General features: G+C 39.9%; 1 protein-coding gene across 1 annotated transcript in view; it reads left to right on the top strand.

Annotated features, from left to right (window-relative positions):
* The window catches only part of ptprga (protein tyrosine phosphatase receptor type Ga), a 427,225-nt gene that overhangs the window by 369,538 nt on the left and 36,240 nt on the right, over positions 1 to 21,447 (top strand). Inside the window, exons 13-14 of the mRNA XM_079844385.1 lie at positions 5,080 to 5,212; positions 13,709 to 13,800. Coding sequence (XP_079700511.1) covers positions 5,080 to 5,212; positions 13,709 to 13,800 — 225 coding nt within the window. The remainder of the gene's footprint in view (positions 1 to 5,079; positions 5,213 to 13,708; positions 13,801 to 21,447) is intronic.

Raw genomic sequence — 21,447 nt, 5'->3', positions numbered from 1 at the left:
ACTAAAACAATATACACTGTATTGGCAACAGTTTTGGGACATCTGCTTTCACATGCACATGAGCTTTAAAGACATCCCATTCTTAATCCGTAGGGTTTAATATGGAGTTGGCCCACCCTTTGCAGCTCTAACAGCTTCAACTCTTCTGGGAAGGCTTTCCACAGGGTTTAGGAGTGTGTTCTTCTAGAAGCGCATTTGTGAGGTCAGGCACTGATGTTGGACGAGAAGGCCTGGCTCGCAGTCTCCGCTCTAATTCATCCCAAAGGTGTTCTACTGGGTTGAGGTCAGGACTCTGTGCAGGCCAGTCAAGTTCGTCCACACCAAACTCGCTCATCCATGTCTTTATGGGCCGACGCTTTGTGCACTGGTGCACAGTCATGTTGGGACAGGCAGGGGCCGTCCCCGAACTGTTCCCACAAAGTTGGGAGCATGAAATTGTCCAAAATGTCTTGGTATGCTGAAGCATTAAGAGTTCCTTTCACTGGAACTAAGGGGCCAATCCCAACCCCTAAAAAAACAAGCACACACCATAATCCCCCCTCCACCAAACTTTACACTTGACACAATGCAGTTCTCCTGTCAACCCCCAAACCCAGACTCGTCCATTGGATTGGCAGACAGAGAAGCGTGATTGGTCACTCCAGAGAACTCGTCTCCACTGCTCTAGAGTCCAGTGGCGGCGCGCTTTACCCCACTGCATCCGACACTTGGCATTGCACTTGGTGATGTAAGGCTTAGATCAGCTGCTCGGCCATGGAAACCCATTCCCTGAAGCTCTACACACTGTTCTTGAGCTCATCTGAAGGACACATGGAGGTCTGTAGCTATTGACTCTGTAGAAAGTTGGCGACTTCTGCGCACTGTGACCCTCAGCATGCGCTGACCCCGCTCTGTGATTTTACATGGCCTATCACTTAGTGGCTGAGTTGCTGTTGTTCCCAATTGCTTCCACTTTGTTATAATACCACTAACAGTTGAGCGTGGAATATTTAGTAGTTAGGAAATTTCACGAATAGACTTGCACAGGTGTCAACCTATCCTGGTACCACGCTTGAGTTCACTGAGCTCCTGAGAGCGACCCATTCTTTCACAAATGTTTGTAGAAGCGTCTGCATGCCTAGTGCTTGATTTTATAGGCCTGTGGCCATGACGTGATTGAACACCTGAATTCAGTGATTTAGAGGGGTGTCCCAATACTTTTGGCAATATAATGTGTGTGTGTGTGTGTGTGTGTGTGTGTGTGTGTGTGTGTGTGTGTGTGTGTGTGTGTGTGTGTGTGTGTGTGTGTGTGTGTGTGTGTGTGTGTGTGTGTGTGTGTGTGTGTGTGTGTGTGTGTGTGTGTGTGTGTGTGTGTGTGTGTGTGTGTGTGTATACATTTTTTTAAAAAGTTTCGTTTTCTATTTTGAATGAGGAACCTAAGCCATATCTAGAGACCTGGAGATGGACTCTTTTGTCTTGGACCAGCCAACCATATCCATATCCATCCATGTCACCCTCGCAACAGCATACCTTGGCAGCCGCCCACATCATCCTAGCATTATGTTAGCAAGTTTTGTATGTGCAGCACCACTCATCTTTTCTTCAGGAAACGTTAAACTCTTGTTCAAACCCTTTTTGAGGTCCTGTTTGCGTGTCGCCTGTGAAATGATAGTTTCATCTCACTCTCTCACTCTCGTCTCTTCCTTTATTTCCCGTCTTCCTCCATTTCTCTTTGTCTCACCCTCTTCTCATCTCCTCTCTTCTCATCCTTCCACCTTTCTTTCCGTCCCCTCTGTTTGTTTCGGAGGCAGAGAGTTGGCCTAGTTTTCCGGTCCAGAGAGGATGAGAGCAGAAAACATTTTCAGCTGCAGGGAGTTAAAAAAAAAAACTAGAAAGAAACAGAGAAAATCCATATTTAGCTCTGGCACTGGAGTTATGTTCATCCGGTGTGTGTGTGTGTGTGTGTGTGTGTGTGCCTGCAAGGTCTGGAGTTTGAGATCATTTCTGAGTGTTCTTCCTCGCGTGGCTGCAGGTCTGTGTCTGACCGCGGTGAAGCTGTAGCATTGTAGGATAGCAGCATGAGTCTCTAGACCACCCGAGGGCAGCTGCAGCTTTTCTGATCTCCCTGTTCTTACTTTCGGGATCTGAGTCTGGGGTTTCCACCGCCAGTTTTGGACTTTGGTATGTCAGTGTGTGTGTGTGTCTGTGTTAGTTGTGGACTGGTAGGGTGACCGTGATCTTGCCAAGTGGGATGTGTCCCTGAATCAACATTCTTGTCCTGGAACAGCATGTATATCAACCAATCAGGTTTTAGGGAAAGGGTTAGAGCAGAGGTCTTCAGCCCTGCTCTTGGAGACCCAGGGTGTGTATCGGTCAGCTCCCTAGCTTCAGAGGTCGTGAATCAGTATATCGTGTACAAGAATTCGGGCACTGGTAAGGACAGTATGGACGCTGGCTCTTTACACATTGGGACACTGATGACTCTATTTCCGGTTACGCAACACCGTCCTTATTGTAGCTAGATTATGTTCATTAGCTGTCTCGTGATGTATGTTTATGCTGAAATATAATACAATTATGGTTCGTATTTAAAAAGACATCCATTGTGTGCTAGGGTGTTGGCTCATGTGATTTATGTTCCGTGCTTCAGAACTTTCGTTAAGGGAACATGGTGAGCTTCACAGTGCAGTGTGGGACTTTTTAGGGCGCGAACATTTCCGTTCCCTGGAAGGATTCTGAGATTGAGATACCCCTTAAAATTGCCGACTCCCAGATCAGTGCCCTGACTACTGAACTAGGGAGCTGATTGAGACGCACCCCAAGGCTGCATCCGAAAACCTAGGCAGTGACTCGTTGCCTCGCTGCCTTATCAGACAATGACTTGTAAGGCAGCGTTTGTGCATGAAGGCACCTCACGAAACTAATTTCGGACAGACTTCGAAGGCAAAATAGAGAGAGTTTTGGTGAGAACTAAACAAATATTGAATTACTACATTAGTAATTTCTCGCTAGAAATGACATCAGAAGTGGAAAATGCTGGTAAAAAAATGACATTTACACACAAACTGACCAGCAAACGCAAATTCCGGACGCCATCTTTTCGCCATCGCAAGGATTGTGGGATATCAAAGGCAGCGAAGGATACATTTATGCTGCCTTCAAAAATCGATCAGATGAAGGCATCTCAGGAGACAGGAAGTGAAGCTAACATTAGATGCGGACGTGCCTTGGTGCCTTCCAACCATAAAAAAAAGCAACATTTTGACCAAAAAGCTGAGAAAATCGTTTCTGTCAAAGACTACATCCAGATCAGATTCTCTCTCTGGGTAGTCCATAGTCGTCCGATGATGACTTCTTCTATGATTTGTGCGTTCTTTGATGACTGTATAGTCCGATGCGGGAAATTTTTACAGACTGGGCATATAAAAAAATTCCCCGGATTGTCTTGGGAGGGCCGGAACAAGAATGGCCTGCTTTCTCTGATGTCTTTTAGACAGGGGAAGTTCAATTCTCCTGTCTTCATAGCTTTGTTCTCCATTCTGACAGAGTTGGCGCCAGAGTGTGCGGTTCATGGCGCTACTTTCCAGGGATGTGGGGTTTATCCCACACTTCTTAAGAAGGGCTTTTTGTAATTGACCGCACAATACCTTACGTGGAAAACGACTTGATGGCATTCTCACAACATGACCAAGCCATCTAATGCAACCTTCTACCCGTGAAAGTGCACTGGAACGGCAGCCAAACCCGTGACTTCCCACCCGTGAACTCGTACTAGATCGATGTACTCAAAGTTACGAGCTCTGATGTCACATAGCCCGCGAAACAACAATGGCAGCCCCTACGGATGCGATGTTTATGAAACAAATAACGTAAAACTTTTCTTGAAGTGAAAGTGAAGTTACGTGTGGCCAAGTATGGTGACCCATACTTGGAATTTGTGCTCTGCATTTAACCCATCCAAGTGCACACACACAGTAGTGAACACACACCCGGAGCAGTGGGCAGCCATATTGCTGCGGCGCCCGGGGAGCAGTTGGGGGTTCGGTGCCTTGCTCAAGGGTTATTCACTCCCCCCACCGACAATTCCTGTCGGACCTGAGACTCGAACCCGCAACCTTTCGATTACAAGTCCGACTCTCTAACCATAAGGCCACGACTGCCCCTATTGCGCATTGCGCATACTTGCCATATGCCCAATGTTTTTATCTCCTCCGTTTCCCTCAAATAAGCAAGGAGTAAGCACCTTTGGCGATATAAATTATTGTAAATGAACATAAGCCTTATACGGTCCGCCATGCTTTGTTTACATCGAGCTACCACAATTCCTTGGGCACAGGCATTTTGGCGTGACTTTGCCTGGAACGTTACAAAGTCGTGAGTCATGGTTTGAAGTTGTAACTTACGGGCTCAAAAACCTGCCTGGAACGCAGCATAAGTTGGGAGAGCATTAGGGTTGCTTCTATACTCCCAACAGTTAGCTTTTTGCAGGATCTCAATATGTGGCGCTCGATCTTGCCATGTCACTTTGAGGATGCAGGCATCTAATGTGGAAAGATTCCACCATTTTCAGATGTCAAGCATAGATAGTCCATGTTTCACAACCATACAGAAGGGTGGTGAGGCAGATTGCCCGATAAACAGCCATCTTTGTGTGTAGATTTAAATTAGTGTTGCTGAACAGTCCTGTAGCTCGTCCTGGGTCGACATCTCATTCAGTAACATTAGGCAGTTTATGTGCAGATTATTATTGATGATCGCGGTTTTTTTACATATGCTATCGATTGTTTCTGCTTCTTCGCCTGTGTTTTGATCTGGAGATTCTGTAATCTTGCCCCCTAGCGTATACCAGTGAAAACACAGAAAGCCGGAAATTTCTGTCTATGGCATACAAATGTTATGTATGTAATTGATTATGTTATATGATACACAAATGTACATCTATAACAGCTTCATATCCCTGCTCACTAAATATCAGTATTTTATTATTTGAATGTGCTCAAGATGGTTTTCAGCGAAACACAGCCTCTGTTTGCTATGTGTACGGTGTGTTCATAGTAGCATTTATGCGTGTGTGTGTGTGTGTGTGCGTGTGTGTTTCAGAGCGTACCGTAGTCTCCAGCATGCACCCTGTGCCTGGTTCAGGAAGGATGGAGTGGATTATTCCTCTGGTGGTGGTGTCGGCGCTCACCTTCCTCTGCCTCATTCTGCTGCTGGCCGTCCTCGTTTACTGGAGGTGAGACACTGATCCGCACTGACAGATTCACTGGCGTTTTCTGTCCGAATGAATCGCTGACAAACTGACTGACTACAGGAGTCACACTGACTGATTTCCTGAGCAACTCTTTGATAGATACAAGATTGAATCATGGGGAGTCACACAGGCAGATGGCTTTACCCTGATGCGACGCTCTTAAACACTTCATCTGTTTTATTGCGTTAGAGTTTGGCTACCATGTGTATTTCCGTGTACATCTGTGTGTGTGTTTGTGTCCATTTGGATCCAGTAGCTGGAAGTTTATCACTCTGGGGCCCCTGGCGTCCCCGGGGCCCCGAGGGGCGGAATAAAAACCAGTTAGGAGTGTGTGTGTTGAGCATGTATAAAGTGTGGGTGATGTGTCTCTGGTGACGGTAAGTAAGATGGAGAGAGGCCGTACTCTTCCCTTAGGGCATCTCTAAAGTGATGGAGGTGCTACGGAAACTGCTACCAAGGCCCTGTTGCCATGGCCACACCTGAGACTGAGTGAATGTGGCTTCAAACAACATATGAATTGCATTGTGTACTCTATCGTTCAAACATATGGAGTCGGTAAGACTTTTAAAATGTTTTTGACAAGTCCCCTATGCTCACCAAGGCTGTATTTATACAGCACAAAATATAGTAGGCTGTAAAAGTACAGTAAAATATTATTATAGTTTAAAATGACTGTTTTGTATTTAAATATGTTTTGAATGTAATTTATTTCTGTAATGTAAAACTGAATTTTCAGCAGCATTGCTCCAGTCTTCAGGGTCACATGATTTTACATTATTTTACAACTTGAAATAGAACTTGTTGTAACATTTTTGATCAGTGTAATGTGACCTTTATTAATAAAAGTATTAATATTCTTAATGACCTGAAAACTTTTGATGGATGCACAACATTTATCAAACTCAATTTTATATTGTAGAATGATTTCTCTTTATATATATAATGATATTATTATTATTATTATTAACATTAATCAAACCCATGAATAAAAATGGGTTGTAATTGGTGTGCAGATTATTTATATTTTCATTTCGTGTCCCTGGCTAAGTTGGTAGTTAAACATGAGTTTATGGTTGGCCGTGTGGCTCATATGGCTCTCTGGATATCATCTCTTCTCTAGTGGTCAGCTGATAAAGTCTCTCAGGAGTCCTGATCACACGGCCTCAGTTTAGCAAACAGCTCTGGAGCAGGCCTGTGCCAGCACGGTCTCCCCAGGATGGGCTCTCCGCCCTGGGCCCAAAACGGCCATCTGCTCCCTCCTCTGGTGCTCAAGGGCCATGCGGTAGCAGGGGGTCGTGAAATACTTTGAGATGTGTATCCATCACCAAACACACACACACACATCCACCCACGCAAACACACTTGACCAAGCCCAAAACCTCTCCAGAGAGAATATACATCTGTCATAGCACTTGTAGCCATAATAAAGGACCCTATAATTAACACACACACAAACTATTATTTGATGCTGTTTCTGGTTGTTCAGATGCAAAGGATTTGGGGAAGGTATTAGAACAGACAATATTCAGCCATTTATATGATCGCAAACACTTCCCTAATGTGTGTGTGTGTGTGTGTGTGTGTGTGTGTGTGTGTGTGTGTGTGTGTGTGTGTGTGTGTGTGTGTGTGTGTGTGTGTGTGTGTGTGTGTGTGTGTGTGTGTGTGTGTGTGTGTGTGTGTGTGTGTGTGTGTGTGTGTGTGTGTGTGTGTGTGTGTGTGTGTGTGTGTGTGTGTGTGTGTGTGTGTGTGTGTGTGTGTGTGTGTGTGTGTGTGTGTGTGTGTGTGTGTGTGTGTGTGTGTGTGTGTGTGTGTGTGTGTGTGTGTGTGTGTGTGTGTGTGTGTGTGTGTGAGGGTCTTTAAATGTAATCTGCTCAGTAGACTGACTGAGATTACCCTCACGCTAATGTCTCAATCTATATCAGATCAGATATCCTTACCTTCTGTCAGTGTGTGTGTGTGTGTGTGTGTGTGTGTGTGTGTGTGTGTGTGTGTGTGTGTGTGTGTGTGTGTGTGTGTGTGTGTGTGTGTGTGTGTGTGTGTGTGTGTGTGTGTGTGTGTGTGTGTGTGTGTGTGTGTGTGTGTGTGTGTGTGTGTGTGTGTGTGTGTGTGTGTGTGTGTGTGTGTGTGTGTGTGTGTGTGTGTGTGTGTGTCAGACTCTCATGCATGTGTACATGTGTTTATGTATGTCTCACCATATGTTCACATCAGCATGAAGTGAATATGTCTGCGTATATATTTTAACATGTGTATGTGGAAACTAGAGCTGTTAACCGGTTTTGTTTGAATTAATTACAATCTGAATAATTATAAATATCAATATTTGATGAGAAAAATCAAATCAAGATCATTGAAGATATTATACCATTTAATTGTGACGGATTAGTAAATCATTGAGTTGACATGATTTACACAGAAGCTTTATTTTGCACTGTAAAAAAAAGTCTGTATAAATATGAAGGAATTTTCCGTATTGTTTTATTACAGGTGTTTTAGCTGTATTTTGAATTACACATTGCATTGGTTTGTGTTTTAAGGGTTTACGGAAATTTCCGTAAAAATTACTGGATAATGTCCTGGCAGAAAATTATCATTTTCCATTTTTATTTTTTACAATTGACTTTCAGTAGAATCAGCGTTGTTATTGTTATTTAAAACTATTAAAAAATAATTTTATTAATTGAAATAAAGCTGAAAAAATAACTAACTAACTGAAATTAAATAAGTTTAGGTTTAAGTATTACAATTAAAAATAAAATGACTAAAGCACATAACAAAATTATTCAATCTTAAACTAAAATATAGTGTGTGTGTATATGTGTATATATATATATATACAGCATATATATATGTGTGTGTGTGTGTGTGTGTGTGTGTGTGTGTGTGTGTGTGTGTGTGTGTGTGTGTGTGTGTGTGTGTGTGTGTGTGTGTGTGTGTGTGTGTGTGTGTGTGTGTGTGTGTGTGTGTGTGTGTGTGTGTGTGTGTGTGTGTGTGTGTGTGTGTGTGTGTGTGTGTGTGTGTGTGTGTGTGTGTGTGTGTGTGTGTGTGTGTGTGTGTGTGTGTGTGTGTGTGTGTGTGTGTGTGTGTGTGTGTACTGTGTATAATTATTATGTATATTTGAATACACACGTACATGTATATATTTAAGAAATATTTGCATGTATATACTGTATATATATTTATATTATGTATAGTATATATAAATATAACACATTTATCTTATACATGTATGTGTGTGTATTCAAATATACATAATTGTACACAGTACACACACATACATTATGTAAACATGAACTTTTATTTTGGATGCAATTAATCTTGATACATACGTACATACATACATACATACATACATACATACATACATACATTACATACATGCATACATGCATGCATACATACATACATACATACATACATTACATGCATGCATGCATACATACATACATGCATGCATACATACATACATACATGCATGCATACATACATACATACATACATACATACATACATACATATATATCATACATGCATACATACATACATACATACATACATACATACATACATACATACATGCATACATACATACATACATACATACATACATACATATCATACATACATACATACATACATACATGCGTACATACATACATACATACATACATACATACATACATATATATCATACATGCATACATACATTACATTACATGCATACATACATACATACATGCATACATACATACATACATACATACATACATACATACATACATACATACATACATACATACATATATATCATACATGCATACATACATACATACATACATACATACATTACATGCATACATACATACATACATTACATACATGCATACATACATACATACATACATACATACATACATTACATACATGCATGCATACATGCATGCATGCATGCATACATACATGCATGCATACATACATTACATGCATACATACATACATACATACATACATACATTACATACATACATACATTACATGCATGCATGCATACATACATTACATACATGCATACATACATACATACATACATACATACATACATACATACATTACATGCATGCATACATACATACATGCATGCATACATTACATACATGCATACATACATACATACATACATACATTACATACATACATACATACATACAAACATACATTACATACATGCATACATACATACATTACATACATACATACATACATGCATATATATGGTTAATTTAAACAATATATAAATATGACTAAAATAACACTGGATGCAATATATTTATGGGTCTAGTGGCACAATTAAATGAGTCATTGGGTGTGTCTGTATATTAGTGCGATTGTTTGCCGTGTTGTGTTGTCTGAAGTCCACCTGGAAACATTAACTAGGATGTGACACTTCCTGTGGCAGTCTCAGGGAAAGTCAAATAATCATTTACACTGAAAAGCCACATTGTTTGACCTTTATTCAGTAAAAATACATGCATTCATTTGAAGCTAAACTGCATATCTTGAATGATTTAGATTGTTACGAAACCACTGGCAAATATGTTTTACTTGTTTTGTCACTAAATACCAAACAGTTTGCTAATGGGATAAGAACAATTGATAACCTAAGAAATATAATACATATAATAGATTCACTATCAAGAATATAAAATAGTGTTTTATTCATGTGTGCTGTGTATTGTGTTGATATCTTAGCAACATGCTAACATCAGAAATGCGCTTTTATTTGTGAGCCACATGAAGTTCTTGCCTATAGAGTTTTCCAAATCTGTCATTGATGAGGTGAAACCTCATGATTGTGTGTATGAGACACTCAGCCAAACACTGTCACATTATACCAGACCGAAACTTTTCATACATTTTCCTCAGGACAATTTAATGACAATCATTGTGTTAAACAATGTGATTATTCATTTACACCACAAAAGAAAAGCCTCTGACGCAATGTCCAGTTGGACTGGTTGAAGTTGTGTGTACGCTAACCTGAAGCATTTCCTGACCGCTCTGGCTCTGCTTTTGTTCTTCAGATCGGACCTGTTGAGCGTGAAGTTTCACAGTGCCTGCAGGGAGGCTTTCTCTTAAGCCAGGACTTCAGCTAAAGATTGTTTACAGCCGAGAGTTGGATTTCACATTGTCATTTCGGCTGGGCACACAGAAATAGACATTCCTTCTTGTTTAAAAGTACAACTTTCATAATTGGAATAAAGAGATTTTATAGAATGTTCATGCTGAGCTTTTCCATACAATGACAGGGACATCAAACTCCAAAATTAATCAAATGACCATAAATGTAGTCTATATGACTTGTGCGCTATAGCCGTACGATAGCTTTGTGTGAGGAACAAACCGTTATTCAGGAGAACTCTTTCCTAACACCTTTCAAAACTCGTTCATTTTAGCATATTCAGATGCATCCGAGAGATGTGAGATCTACGACAAAGGGTGTGATTTTCAGTAAACACTTTAAATATTGGTTTGTTCATCACACCTGGGTTATTATCACAAACTAAAACTATTCCTGTTACTTGAAATAAAGCTGAAATAAAATACATTTTAGATAAATATTAGATTAAATGGAACTAAGTTAAAGCCGTAAAATGACTAACTGGAAATAAACACAAATTGAACTCAGACTAAACCTGAAATAAAAATAAGGACATGTAAATAGTAATATAAAAAATAAAAGCACATAATACAATTTAAAATTAAAATCTAAAATACAAGCTAATTGAAAATATTAATAAGGAATATAATAGTAAAGAAATTTTAGTTATTGCAAGTTATTGCATGGCTTCGCAAGACTTGGACTATAGTTTTATGGACTCGTTTTATTGCATTGCTCTTGCTTTTTTGTCTTTTTTGAAGCTTAGGAGTTAAGAATTGACTTCACAAATGCATGAAAGATCAGAGATCTTGTGTGTGTGTGTGTGTGTGTGTGTGTGTGTGTGTGTGTGTGTGTGTGTGTGTGTGTGTGTGTGTGTGTGTGTGTGTGTGTGTGTGTGTGTGTGTGTGTGTGTGTGTGTGTGTGTGTGTGTGTGTGTGTGTGTGTGTGTGTGTGTGTGTGTGTGTGTGTGTGTGTGTGTGTGTGTGTGTGTGATGGGTAGGTTTAGGGGTAGTGTAGGGGGATCGAATGTTCAGTTTGTACAGTATAAAAACCATTACGCCTATGGAATGTCCTCACTTAGATAGCAAAACAAACCTGTGTGTGTGTGTGTGTGTGTGTGTGTGTGTGTGTGTGTGTGTGTGTGTGTGTGTGTGTGTGTGTGTGTGTGTGTGTGTGTGTGTGTGTGTGTGTGTGTGTGTGTGTGTGTGTGTGTGTGTGCGTGATCATTTGTGTGTGTGTGTGTGTATGTGTGTGTGTGTGTGTGTGTGTGTGTGTGTGTGTGTGTGTGTGTGTGTGTGTGTGTGTGTGTGTGTGTGTGTGTGTGTGTGTGTGTGTGTGTGTGTGTGTGTGTGTGTGTGTGTGTGTGTGTGTGTGTGTGTGTGTGTGTGTGCGTGATCATTTGTGTGTGTGTGTCCAGAGGGAAGGGCAGCAGGTGTCTGTGGTTTATCAGATCAGTTCTGGACTGATCTGGGATCAGTGAACTGCTCACGTCTGACCCCAGCAGCTCTAGCGCTTGTGTAAAGCCCTGTGCATGTAATACGTCAGGACCAGCCCTCTCTCCACCCCTCTCTCTCTCTCTCTCTCTCTCACACACACACACACACACACACACACACTGCTCACTCATGGCTCTGTTTGCTCAGCGACAGCATGCAGAGCCCGCAGTCACTCACCTCTCCTAAAATCCCTCGTTCTTTGCAGGGATGAACAGCTTATGTTCTCTGCTGTGCATCAAATACAGGTAGGACAGACGAGACTCCCGCCGGCTTATCGGGTTGACGTCCAAAACTTCGAGTTCTTGTAACTTTAGAACAGCCTTTTAATCTCCCGCTGTCTTTCTCTTTCTGTTTGTTTCTTTTTACTGGATGTGGATTTAGTTTTTTACCTTCTTATCTCTTGCAAAGTGAAAGAAAGAGGTAAAACCAGTTTACGACTCTCAAACTGGAAACAGCTGCCAATAATTCTTCCTGACAGTCTGGGTTTAGCTTGTAATCTGGGGTGTTATGTTCTAAATAGACTTCATACACACATTTAGTTTGGAAATGCATAGATAGAAAATGTTTCACGTGGATTTTGGGAGTATAAAGTCAGTGGGTTCATTTAATTATATTATTTTTTATTGTCATTTTAATTTCATTCATTCTAATTATATAAAATAACAATTTCATATTTAACAATAATGATATAAGTATTAAATATGATATTATTATTAAAATGATGTTTTTGGTAAAAATGTCAAACGGTTTATTTTATGTGGAGAGTTTGGGTTAGCCTATGCCTTTATAATTATTTGAATATAAAAACAATAACTAATACTTTAAATATGTGTGTCTAAATATGAGGAATATGAATAAAAATATTTAAAATAGCTTTAAAAACATACTAAACAATGTTTTATTAAAAATGTGATGGGTAGGTTTAGGAGTAGGGGTTGTGTGTGTGTGTGTGTGTGTGTGTGTGTGTGTGTGTGTGTGTGTGTGTGTGTGTGTGTGTGTGTGTGTGTGTGTGTGTGTGTGTGTGTGTGTGTGTGTGTGTGTGTGTGTGTGTGTGTGTGTGTGTGTGTGTGTGTGTGTGTGTGTGTGTGTGTGTGTGTGTGTGTGTGTGTGTGTGTCGGGTAGGTTTAGGGGTAGTGTAGGGGGATCGAATGTACAGTTTGTACAGTATAAAAACCATTACGCCTAAGGAATGTCCTCACTTACATAGCAAAACAAACCTGTGTGTGTGTGTGTGTGTGTGTGTGTGTGTGTGTGTGTGTGTGTGTGTGTGTGTGTGTGTGTGTGTGTGTGTGTGTGTGTGTGTGTGTGTGTGTGTGTGTGTGTGTGTGTGTGTGTGTGTGTGTGTGTGTGTGTGTGTGTGTGTGTGTGTTCTCTCATCATTCACCTTCAGATTGTTCCAAATCTCTATGACTTTCTTTCTTATGTGGAACACAAAAGGGGAAGTTTAGCAGAATGTTCAAGCTCGCTCTTCACTACCATAGAAATACACAAAGTATGGCTAAAAAAGAACAGGTTGGACAGTTTTTCCTATAAAATTACTTCTTTTTTGCAGTCCACAGTAGTGGAGTGAGAAAATGATTAGATTTGCATTTCTGTGCGCTATTAATTTAAGTAAGCATTGACGCCCGAGTGTTTGAAGTGTGGGGCTGTAATCTCTGTTTGGAGTGTTTGATTGGTTCAAAGTTCGTCTTGATCCTGTCATACATACCCAACAGAATGTGTGTTTACTCTGGTGAGGACGGTTATCTTAACCACACCTCCTGGAAACATTGAAGCAGCGCTGAGCGGCCATTACGTCACTTGACCAGCCTTGTCTCTCTCCCTCAGGAGGTGTTTCCAAACGGCTCATTTCTACGTCGAGGACAGTAACTCTCCCAGAGTCGTGCCTAATGAGAGCATCCCAGTCATCCCCATCCCAGGTAGGTGTCATCTAACAGATCTCAGTTCAGTCAAATGCTTAGATATGAGCTAAAGATACAGTCCTCTGTGATCCGGTTACACACGGAAGAATTCATAGATAACAGGTGCTTTTGATATGATCTAGCGTCTGTATGGTGATACAAAACATAAGTCTTTCTTGCTTACCTGTTGCAGTATAGGTAAAGTTTGGATTACATAAGCTTTTTAACAGTTCCAAGAATGAACAAAGCTGTGGTCTTAGCATATGTGTGTTTGTGTGGAATAGACCTTAACTGTGTGTACTCTGCAGACTGTTATTCTGTGCGATTAGTGTAGAATCTAAAAATCAATTTCTGCATTGATTTTGACATGAAGTGGCTCTAATGAAGTTTTCAGCTTCTGGGAAACGGGGAGGAAACCAGCTGTGTTCACGAACATGAGGCGTATGGCGTAGCGCCACCTTGTGGTTGATTTCATAAGTTGTTGTTCTTTTCTCCTCATATTGTATTCTATTACTATTTGAATAAACTCCTAGCCCTAAATATTAGACTTCATCTCACACCATGTGCTGTAGACATGACTGATACTTCAAATTTTAAGGGTTCATACTCAAAAAAATTATTCAAGGAACTACCCAAGCCATATCTGATTATTATAATTATATTATAGACTTGGGTGTGGCAAGTTTGACTTGGGTCAGTAACCAACCACCCAGAACACCCTAGCAATGGCCAAAGGCCAATTCACACTATGCAGACAAAAGACACCAAACACGTTTGTTGGGTTTTGTCGGATCAGTGTGTTACCCCTGTCAATGTCTTTAGCCGTTGGTCAGGGTTTGTTTTTCACCCGACATGTTCAATCAGCATTTGTCTGTGTCTGTTGGGGCAGCGTGAACATTATTTTTCATAAAATTAAAAATCCAACGGCCAACTTTGAATTGAATTGACCTTAACCACCACCAACAACACCCCAGAAACCATCTAGCAACCATCAATAACACTTGAGCAACAACCTGGCTAGAAAAGCCCTAGCAACCACCTAGTATTGTCCTGACAACCATCTGCAGCTACCCATGACACGCAATCAATGTCCTAGCAACTATTTAGCAACACCCTAGCAACCACTCTCGTATCTTTTCAGCAACTACCATCAATGCCCTGGCAATCACCAACAACATTCTATTAATATCTTTAAAAACACCCCAGCAACCACCTAGCTATACCCTGACAACCGCCCAAAAGTCCTTAACAACCACCAACAATAAACAAGCAACAACCTGGGTAGCAATGCCCTGGAAATCCCTGAGCAATATCTTGACAACTACTCCCTAGCAATACCCTATAGCAACCACTCATGAAACTTCGGCAACTACCAGGCTAGGACCTAACAACCATCCTCAACACCCCATCAATACTCTGGCAGCCAACCATAACACCCTAATAATGTTCTGGCAATCACCTAGCAAATCACCAAGAAAATCCTGCTCAAACATGAAATTTCTCTGTACTGTAGCCTACTGTACTTGTTGTAGCCATTAAACAATGTATTTTGTTTCATATTTATGTTTAAATATTATAATGTTATTTTTAACCCCTTAACTGTCACCCCCCTTTTTGAGAATACACATGAAAATGCACTATCCAAACTTAAAGGGCTGTAATTCAAGAATGCTTTGGAATATAGACCTAAGTGTGGTCTTGTTTTAAAGCAGACACTCGGCAGAATATGAAAGCATGAAAAAATTATGGAAGTTTAAATTTACTGTGAATAAAAAATACTGTACTAAATATTTTTTATTTTATATAAAATATATATTTTACAAAAATGTTTTAATCTAAAATTACTATAAAATCAAAGCCATATCTCAAACCAAGTTGCGTTCCAGATTTGAAGTTGAGATCACAAAAATTGAAGTTCCCATGAGATTTTGTTTAGGCGCTGTACCAAAAATAGCCACCGGGTGTCATTGAAATTCCATTGATTGTTTTTTAATGCATTTTCCTGTAAATTTCTGTCCAAATGTCACTTCCATCACAAAACGGCCACAAAATATGGATGAGACTCTGACGAAACTCTGACGAAATGTGTTTTGTCAAGATTGGAAAAGATTTTGATTATAAATTACTTAAAATAAATATTGTAATATGAAACATGACACCGCCCACTAGGGGAGGAGCCTGCTAGAAGAATTTAAAGTACCATTTCCATGGTAACGCAACGTCCAATTTCAAAACGGTTTTCACGGGATGAATTTTGAGTTTGTAAGCTTTTGAATGAAACCTAATTTATGATAATTACTCAAATATATGATATGAAAAAAGGCGATAAAAAAAAGTGGCAGGTGTCCCGCCAGCGGTGACAGTTAAGAGGTTAAATTTCATCTGATTATGAAAAGTGCAAAGATGCGAGTGGGTCAGAAATGATTTTGACCACTTCATTAAGTTTTGTTTTGTAGAAAGCCTTTCTTTAAAGTGTATTTCGTTTTGTATAAATTGTATCTTAGTTTTAATCAATGTTTCATCAGCCAATTGCCTGGATTTAATAAATTAGAAGCAAATAGACCAGGTAAATTTGGCATTTGGCCAAAAAAAATTCACCGCTAGATGGCGGGCCAGAACATAGTCAGGATAATTTAAGAAATTAATTGATGAAAAATGCAACTAGAATTGCCTGTTGTTGACATACTGTTAGTGTCTTTTGTAACTGGTACTGAGCTGTTACTCTGTTAAAAAACTGGATAAATTAATAAAGCAGTAGTGACACGTAACCCAAGTATCTTCATTCACTAACACTAACAATGTGGGAGATGCGGAATGGATAAAAATAACAAAACAAAAAAAAAGAGGACTTGAATAAGCCCGTTACTGGCATGTTTGAGTCATGTGCTTAACGAACTGTTTTATTTCCTCTTTCCATATTGTGAATGATAAATGTGTATTTTAATGTGCTTGTTACACAATGGAGCCTAACTTATTGTAACGATTATTTGACGTAGTCTTCTTTTACACTTTAATGTACTTTAAATATGTGTGTCTAAATATGAGGAATAGGAATACAAATTCTCTTATCATTCACATTCAGATCGTTCCAAATCTCTATGACTTTCTTTCTTATGTGGAACACAAAAGGGGAAGTTTAGCAGAATGTTCAAGCTCGCTCTTCACTACAATAGAAATACATAAAGTATGGCTAAAAAAGAACAGGTTGGACAGTTTTTCCTATAAAATAACTTATTTTGCAGTCCACAGTAGTGGAGTGAGAAAATTATTTGATTGGCATTTCTGTACATATTTACATCCTCACATAGTAAATCACTTTTTTTTTTTTTATTGTTTGCCTGCTGGAGGTACGCGATTACGTCGTGTGCAGTTATGTTAACATTTAAGCTAGCCGGTGAGAGAAAATGGCACTATCAAAGAGTCTAAAGAGGAAAGTCGACAGCGAAAATAGGGCATACAAAGAAGAATGGAAAGACAACTGCGTTAATCCTACCTGGTTTTGTGAATGCAAAGCCGGTGTGTCTCATCTGCAACGAAGTTGTCGCTGTTTGTAAAGAATATAATATCAGACGGAACCACGAGACGAAGCATGGCACCTTTTTTTCGCTGGTTGTCTTGTCAATATGTTTGATACAAAAGGAAGCTGAATTTGATTTGTTATTGTTCACGTGTTGGTGCTGAGGTCCCGCGTTATAAGCAAACGTTTCAATGGTTCACTGTTCGTTTTATCATCCCACACATTTCATGACGGCTTTTTTAGAGGAGTGTCTAGACTCTTTTGAATGTCTTTCAGAACTTTTCATACTAAAAGCTCTCAATTCATCTCAAAATAAACACATTGCTGCAAAAACATTCTCGTACTTTTTTGAAGGCAAAATCACTAAAGAGAAAATGATTATGAGCAACTGTTGTTGTTATAATCTCTCCGGTTCGCACCGCCCGCTCCAAGCGGGGCGTGAACCCGGGTCCTCCCGCATGGGAGTCGGACGCTCTAACAAGGAGGCTAAAGGCTGCGACATCTAGTGTCAGCCAGTTACAGTCACAGCAGTGAGATTTACCAGCACAGCTGTCACTAGCTTGCCTCCGTTACACTATCATGACAGATCTATTTCAGAACCAGACGTTATCAAAATAATCTGGCTGCGGGCGCGGGCCAGATATTATTGGTGAGATGGTGGTCCAGTGGGTTAAACCATGGAACTGATATGCAGAAGGTTGCTGGTTCGATCCCAGCGGTCACCACCAGTGTGTCCTTGAGCAAGGCACTTTACTCCATGTTGCTCCAGGGGGATTGTCCCTGTAATAAGGTCCCTGTAAGTCGCTTTGGATAAAAGCGTCTGCCAAATGCATAAATGTAAATGTAAATGTAATTATTGCCGGCGGGCCAATTTTGAAAATAGAAGTTGAAACTGAAATAGACTATAGCAGACACTAATCGTGACATGGAGCGATCGCTTGCATTGCTCTTGAACACGTCTCATAAATAAACCGAAACTCAGGAGGCTACTTGCCTCACAGACATGAGATGTGTATAGAAAGCTTGAAATATCCACTTTTCAACGAAACAGAAAGAAATTGTCAAGCAATGTGCACTGTTCACGCGAGCAGCTCATGACTGGCGTCTCAGAGCGGTTCTGTTCAAAATGCTTCAAAATGAGTTTAACACGCATTTTTACACTAATCCCGACTCCTGAGTATTTCATTTAAGTTGCATACATTATGTTCTTGCACTGTTATGTAGCCATTTTGCACTTTGACAGCCAGTTTGAGATAGAGGCTATGTTTGAGTATTGTGTGTATCGGATAGTTTACAAAATCAAATGATTCTGACAGTTTTTGCCATTGAAATGACTGGGAAAAAAGTGTCCCAATCAACCTGTTATTCACCCTATACTCTTTGAAATCATAATTACATGGTACTGTGTTGCTTGAAACCCCAAATATTATAACTTCATTAACAATTATTCATCTATGTGTAACAATATCATTGTGGGAAAAAAAAGAAAATTAGTTTCAATGTAGATAGCTACTTTTTGATAGTACACTCTAAAAAATGCTGGGTTAAAACAACCCAGTGATTGGGTCGTTTTAACTAGGGATGCACCGAATCCAGGGTTCGGGTTCGGATTCGGCCGAATATTGGGCTTTTTGACTGGGTTCGGTTTCTGCCGAACCTCAGAATTTTTTTCCACCGAACCCGAACCCTAGGCTTGCACTATGCGCGCCCCGCTGGTCGAACGTAATGACGCCGCTGTTGAAAGTGAAAATGGAACTCATGAACAGAAAACGTGGCAGTATACTTTAAGTCAAAAGAAGGCGATTAAAGTTGAGCTACGCGTTCAATTTGCAATGCCGATTTGTCTCGTGATGACAAGGACCCTAAACAACAGCCGCTGTTGTAACATTTGCATATGAAACATCCGAGAGAATACGAGTTGTGCATGAAGGAATCTACAGACAGCAGCCAAAATGTATTTTATTTTACCTTGCAAACAGCCTATAGATCTATAGATCAGATAAAATATAAATAAAATTAATAAAATAGGCCTACACTAAATATTTTTCACTTAAATAATTACCAAATTAAGATGAAACGAAAATACACTGAATCCATAAGCTTTGAAGAACCGGAATTAGGTAAATAGGTAGATAATATACTATATATCTTTACATATACTATTCTCTTAAAACCATAATTTCGTTATTTTTACTAACCCAAATAATGATTCATCCGCTAGTTTGCACGTGAGGGGGAAAGATAGGTTCCTTCCACTTAAGAGTTGAGCTCTTTTTATTTTAATATATCTCTTTACATAAATACTATTTTCTACTTTTAAAAAAAATAACTTCGTTATTTTACTAAAGCAGTGTTTTGTATGTGAATGCTGTTTCACGTGAATATTAGGCTACCACAGGAGTGAAGCACAAAGCTTTGTTTAGCCTAGAAAGGAAATAATGGTCAGAGAGCACTTTTTCATTCTGGATCTGGTCACTCGTTTTTCCGAGAATTTGAACAATAGGCCTAGTCCATTTTATTCCAATGGACATGGAAATCTCGTTTCTTTTCCCAAATCTTCACTCACGTCACACCCATGTTCGCAGGGGATTATAAATGTTTCTTCCTTTCGTTTGCTTATAATTAAGTCTATTATAACTATTCACATCCTTTACTGTGGGAAAGTATAAAAAACACTGTAAGACGAATACCTTTTTACTTCAAATTTTATTTAACACAGTTTGTTCTTTTTATTAAACTTGGTAAGGCACGTCAAGTTTGGTTTATTTGAATAGCGCATTTCACACACGCCGGTGATTTTAGTTTCGTTTTCTCTGGCAGTGAATAATCAAACATCGCCTAAATGTCTTGACCCTGTGGAAAATAAAATCCACTCTTCAGACCTTTTACATCAAGTGTTGCTTTGCAACATCAGTAGAACATATGAAGACGAAGATATTCAAGAAGGTGTCTATTCAGTGTCCCATTCCTCTCAAAGCGCAGAGCGGTAGGCTATATGACGCATCTTTGCGGGGAAATAGTATGAATCAAATATTTCTCTAACTAATATTTAATTTTCATATATTCTTGAGGTTACCATTATTTACTGAAAATCGTTTTTGTTTTATAGGCTGTAGTGTGTTGTTTCACTGACGGAAGTGCTAAAATAAACACGCATATGGATGTTTCAGCCTCAAATGATTTCAAAATGTAGGCTATATATCTGGCATAGACTACAGTATTTAAAATAGCATATATGCATAGTTACATTCTCAATTTAATTTACAGAGCAATCCCTGCTAAGTTTTTAGTTTAACTAATACGCTGTCGCACACAACAGACTCGCAACGGGGGCGTGGCATCACGATGGTGGCGCTCCATCTTGATGTCGGCACAATAGCGCGCGCCTCCTGCGCTCTCCGTTGGGTTGTTCTTTGAAACGACAGAGGACGACTCGGGGTAATTTTTCTATAAACCATCATGAAATAGCGTCGAGAAGAACATACACGACAATGTTTACTTTAGTAAACTTGACCAAAACAGTTAATGGCATCCCTACAGAGCTGTGGACGTTGTTAACTTCATTAATGTGTTTACTTTGATAATGGACTGCGAATGGGAGTAGGATTCGGTATTCGGATTCGGATTCGGCCGAATCTTAACCAGTGGATTCGGTATTCGGCCGAACCCCAAAAATCTGGATTCGGTGCATCCCTAGTTTTAACCCAGCGGTTGGGTTAATTAAATGTTTGCTTAAAACAACCCAATTGTCAATTTTCAACCCAACTTGGGTTGTTTTTAACCCAGCATTTTTTAGAGTGTAGCTTATAGTGTTTTTCAAAATGGTAGCTTGAATGTAACTTAACTACTTTAACTTACAAGTAGCTTGTAAAGCTACAGTTTCAGAGTAGCTTGCCCGACACTGGCAACCACTCAAAACACCCGATCAACACCCTGGAAACCATCCATGAATCCCTATTAATGTCTTAGCAACCACTCGCAACAGACCCTGGGAACTATCCGCACCACTCTAGGTAGTGTGTTTTGCACAGGTATGCACAACACTTGTAGTCTAGCTGCTGTACCCTTGGCTTGGATTTCCATGTTATGTTTACTGTAAGCTGGAAGAGTTTGTTGACTATAGACACAGTTGAGCTGTTTGAGGAAAA

Source organism: Gobio gobio (assembly GCF_949357685.1).
Source record: "Gobio gobio genome assembly, chromosome: 19".
Taxonomy (NCBI): domain Eukaryota; kingdom Metazoa; phylum Chordata; class Actinopteri; order Cypriniformes; family Gobionidae; genus Gobio; species Gobio gobio.
The sequence above is the reverse complement of the archived record's forward strand: the minus strand, read 5'-3'. Positions and strand labels throughout refer to the sequence as shown.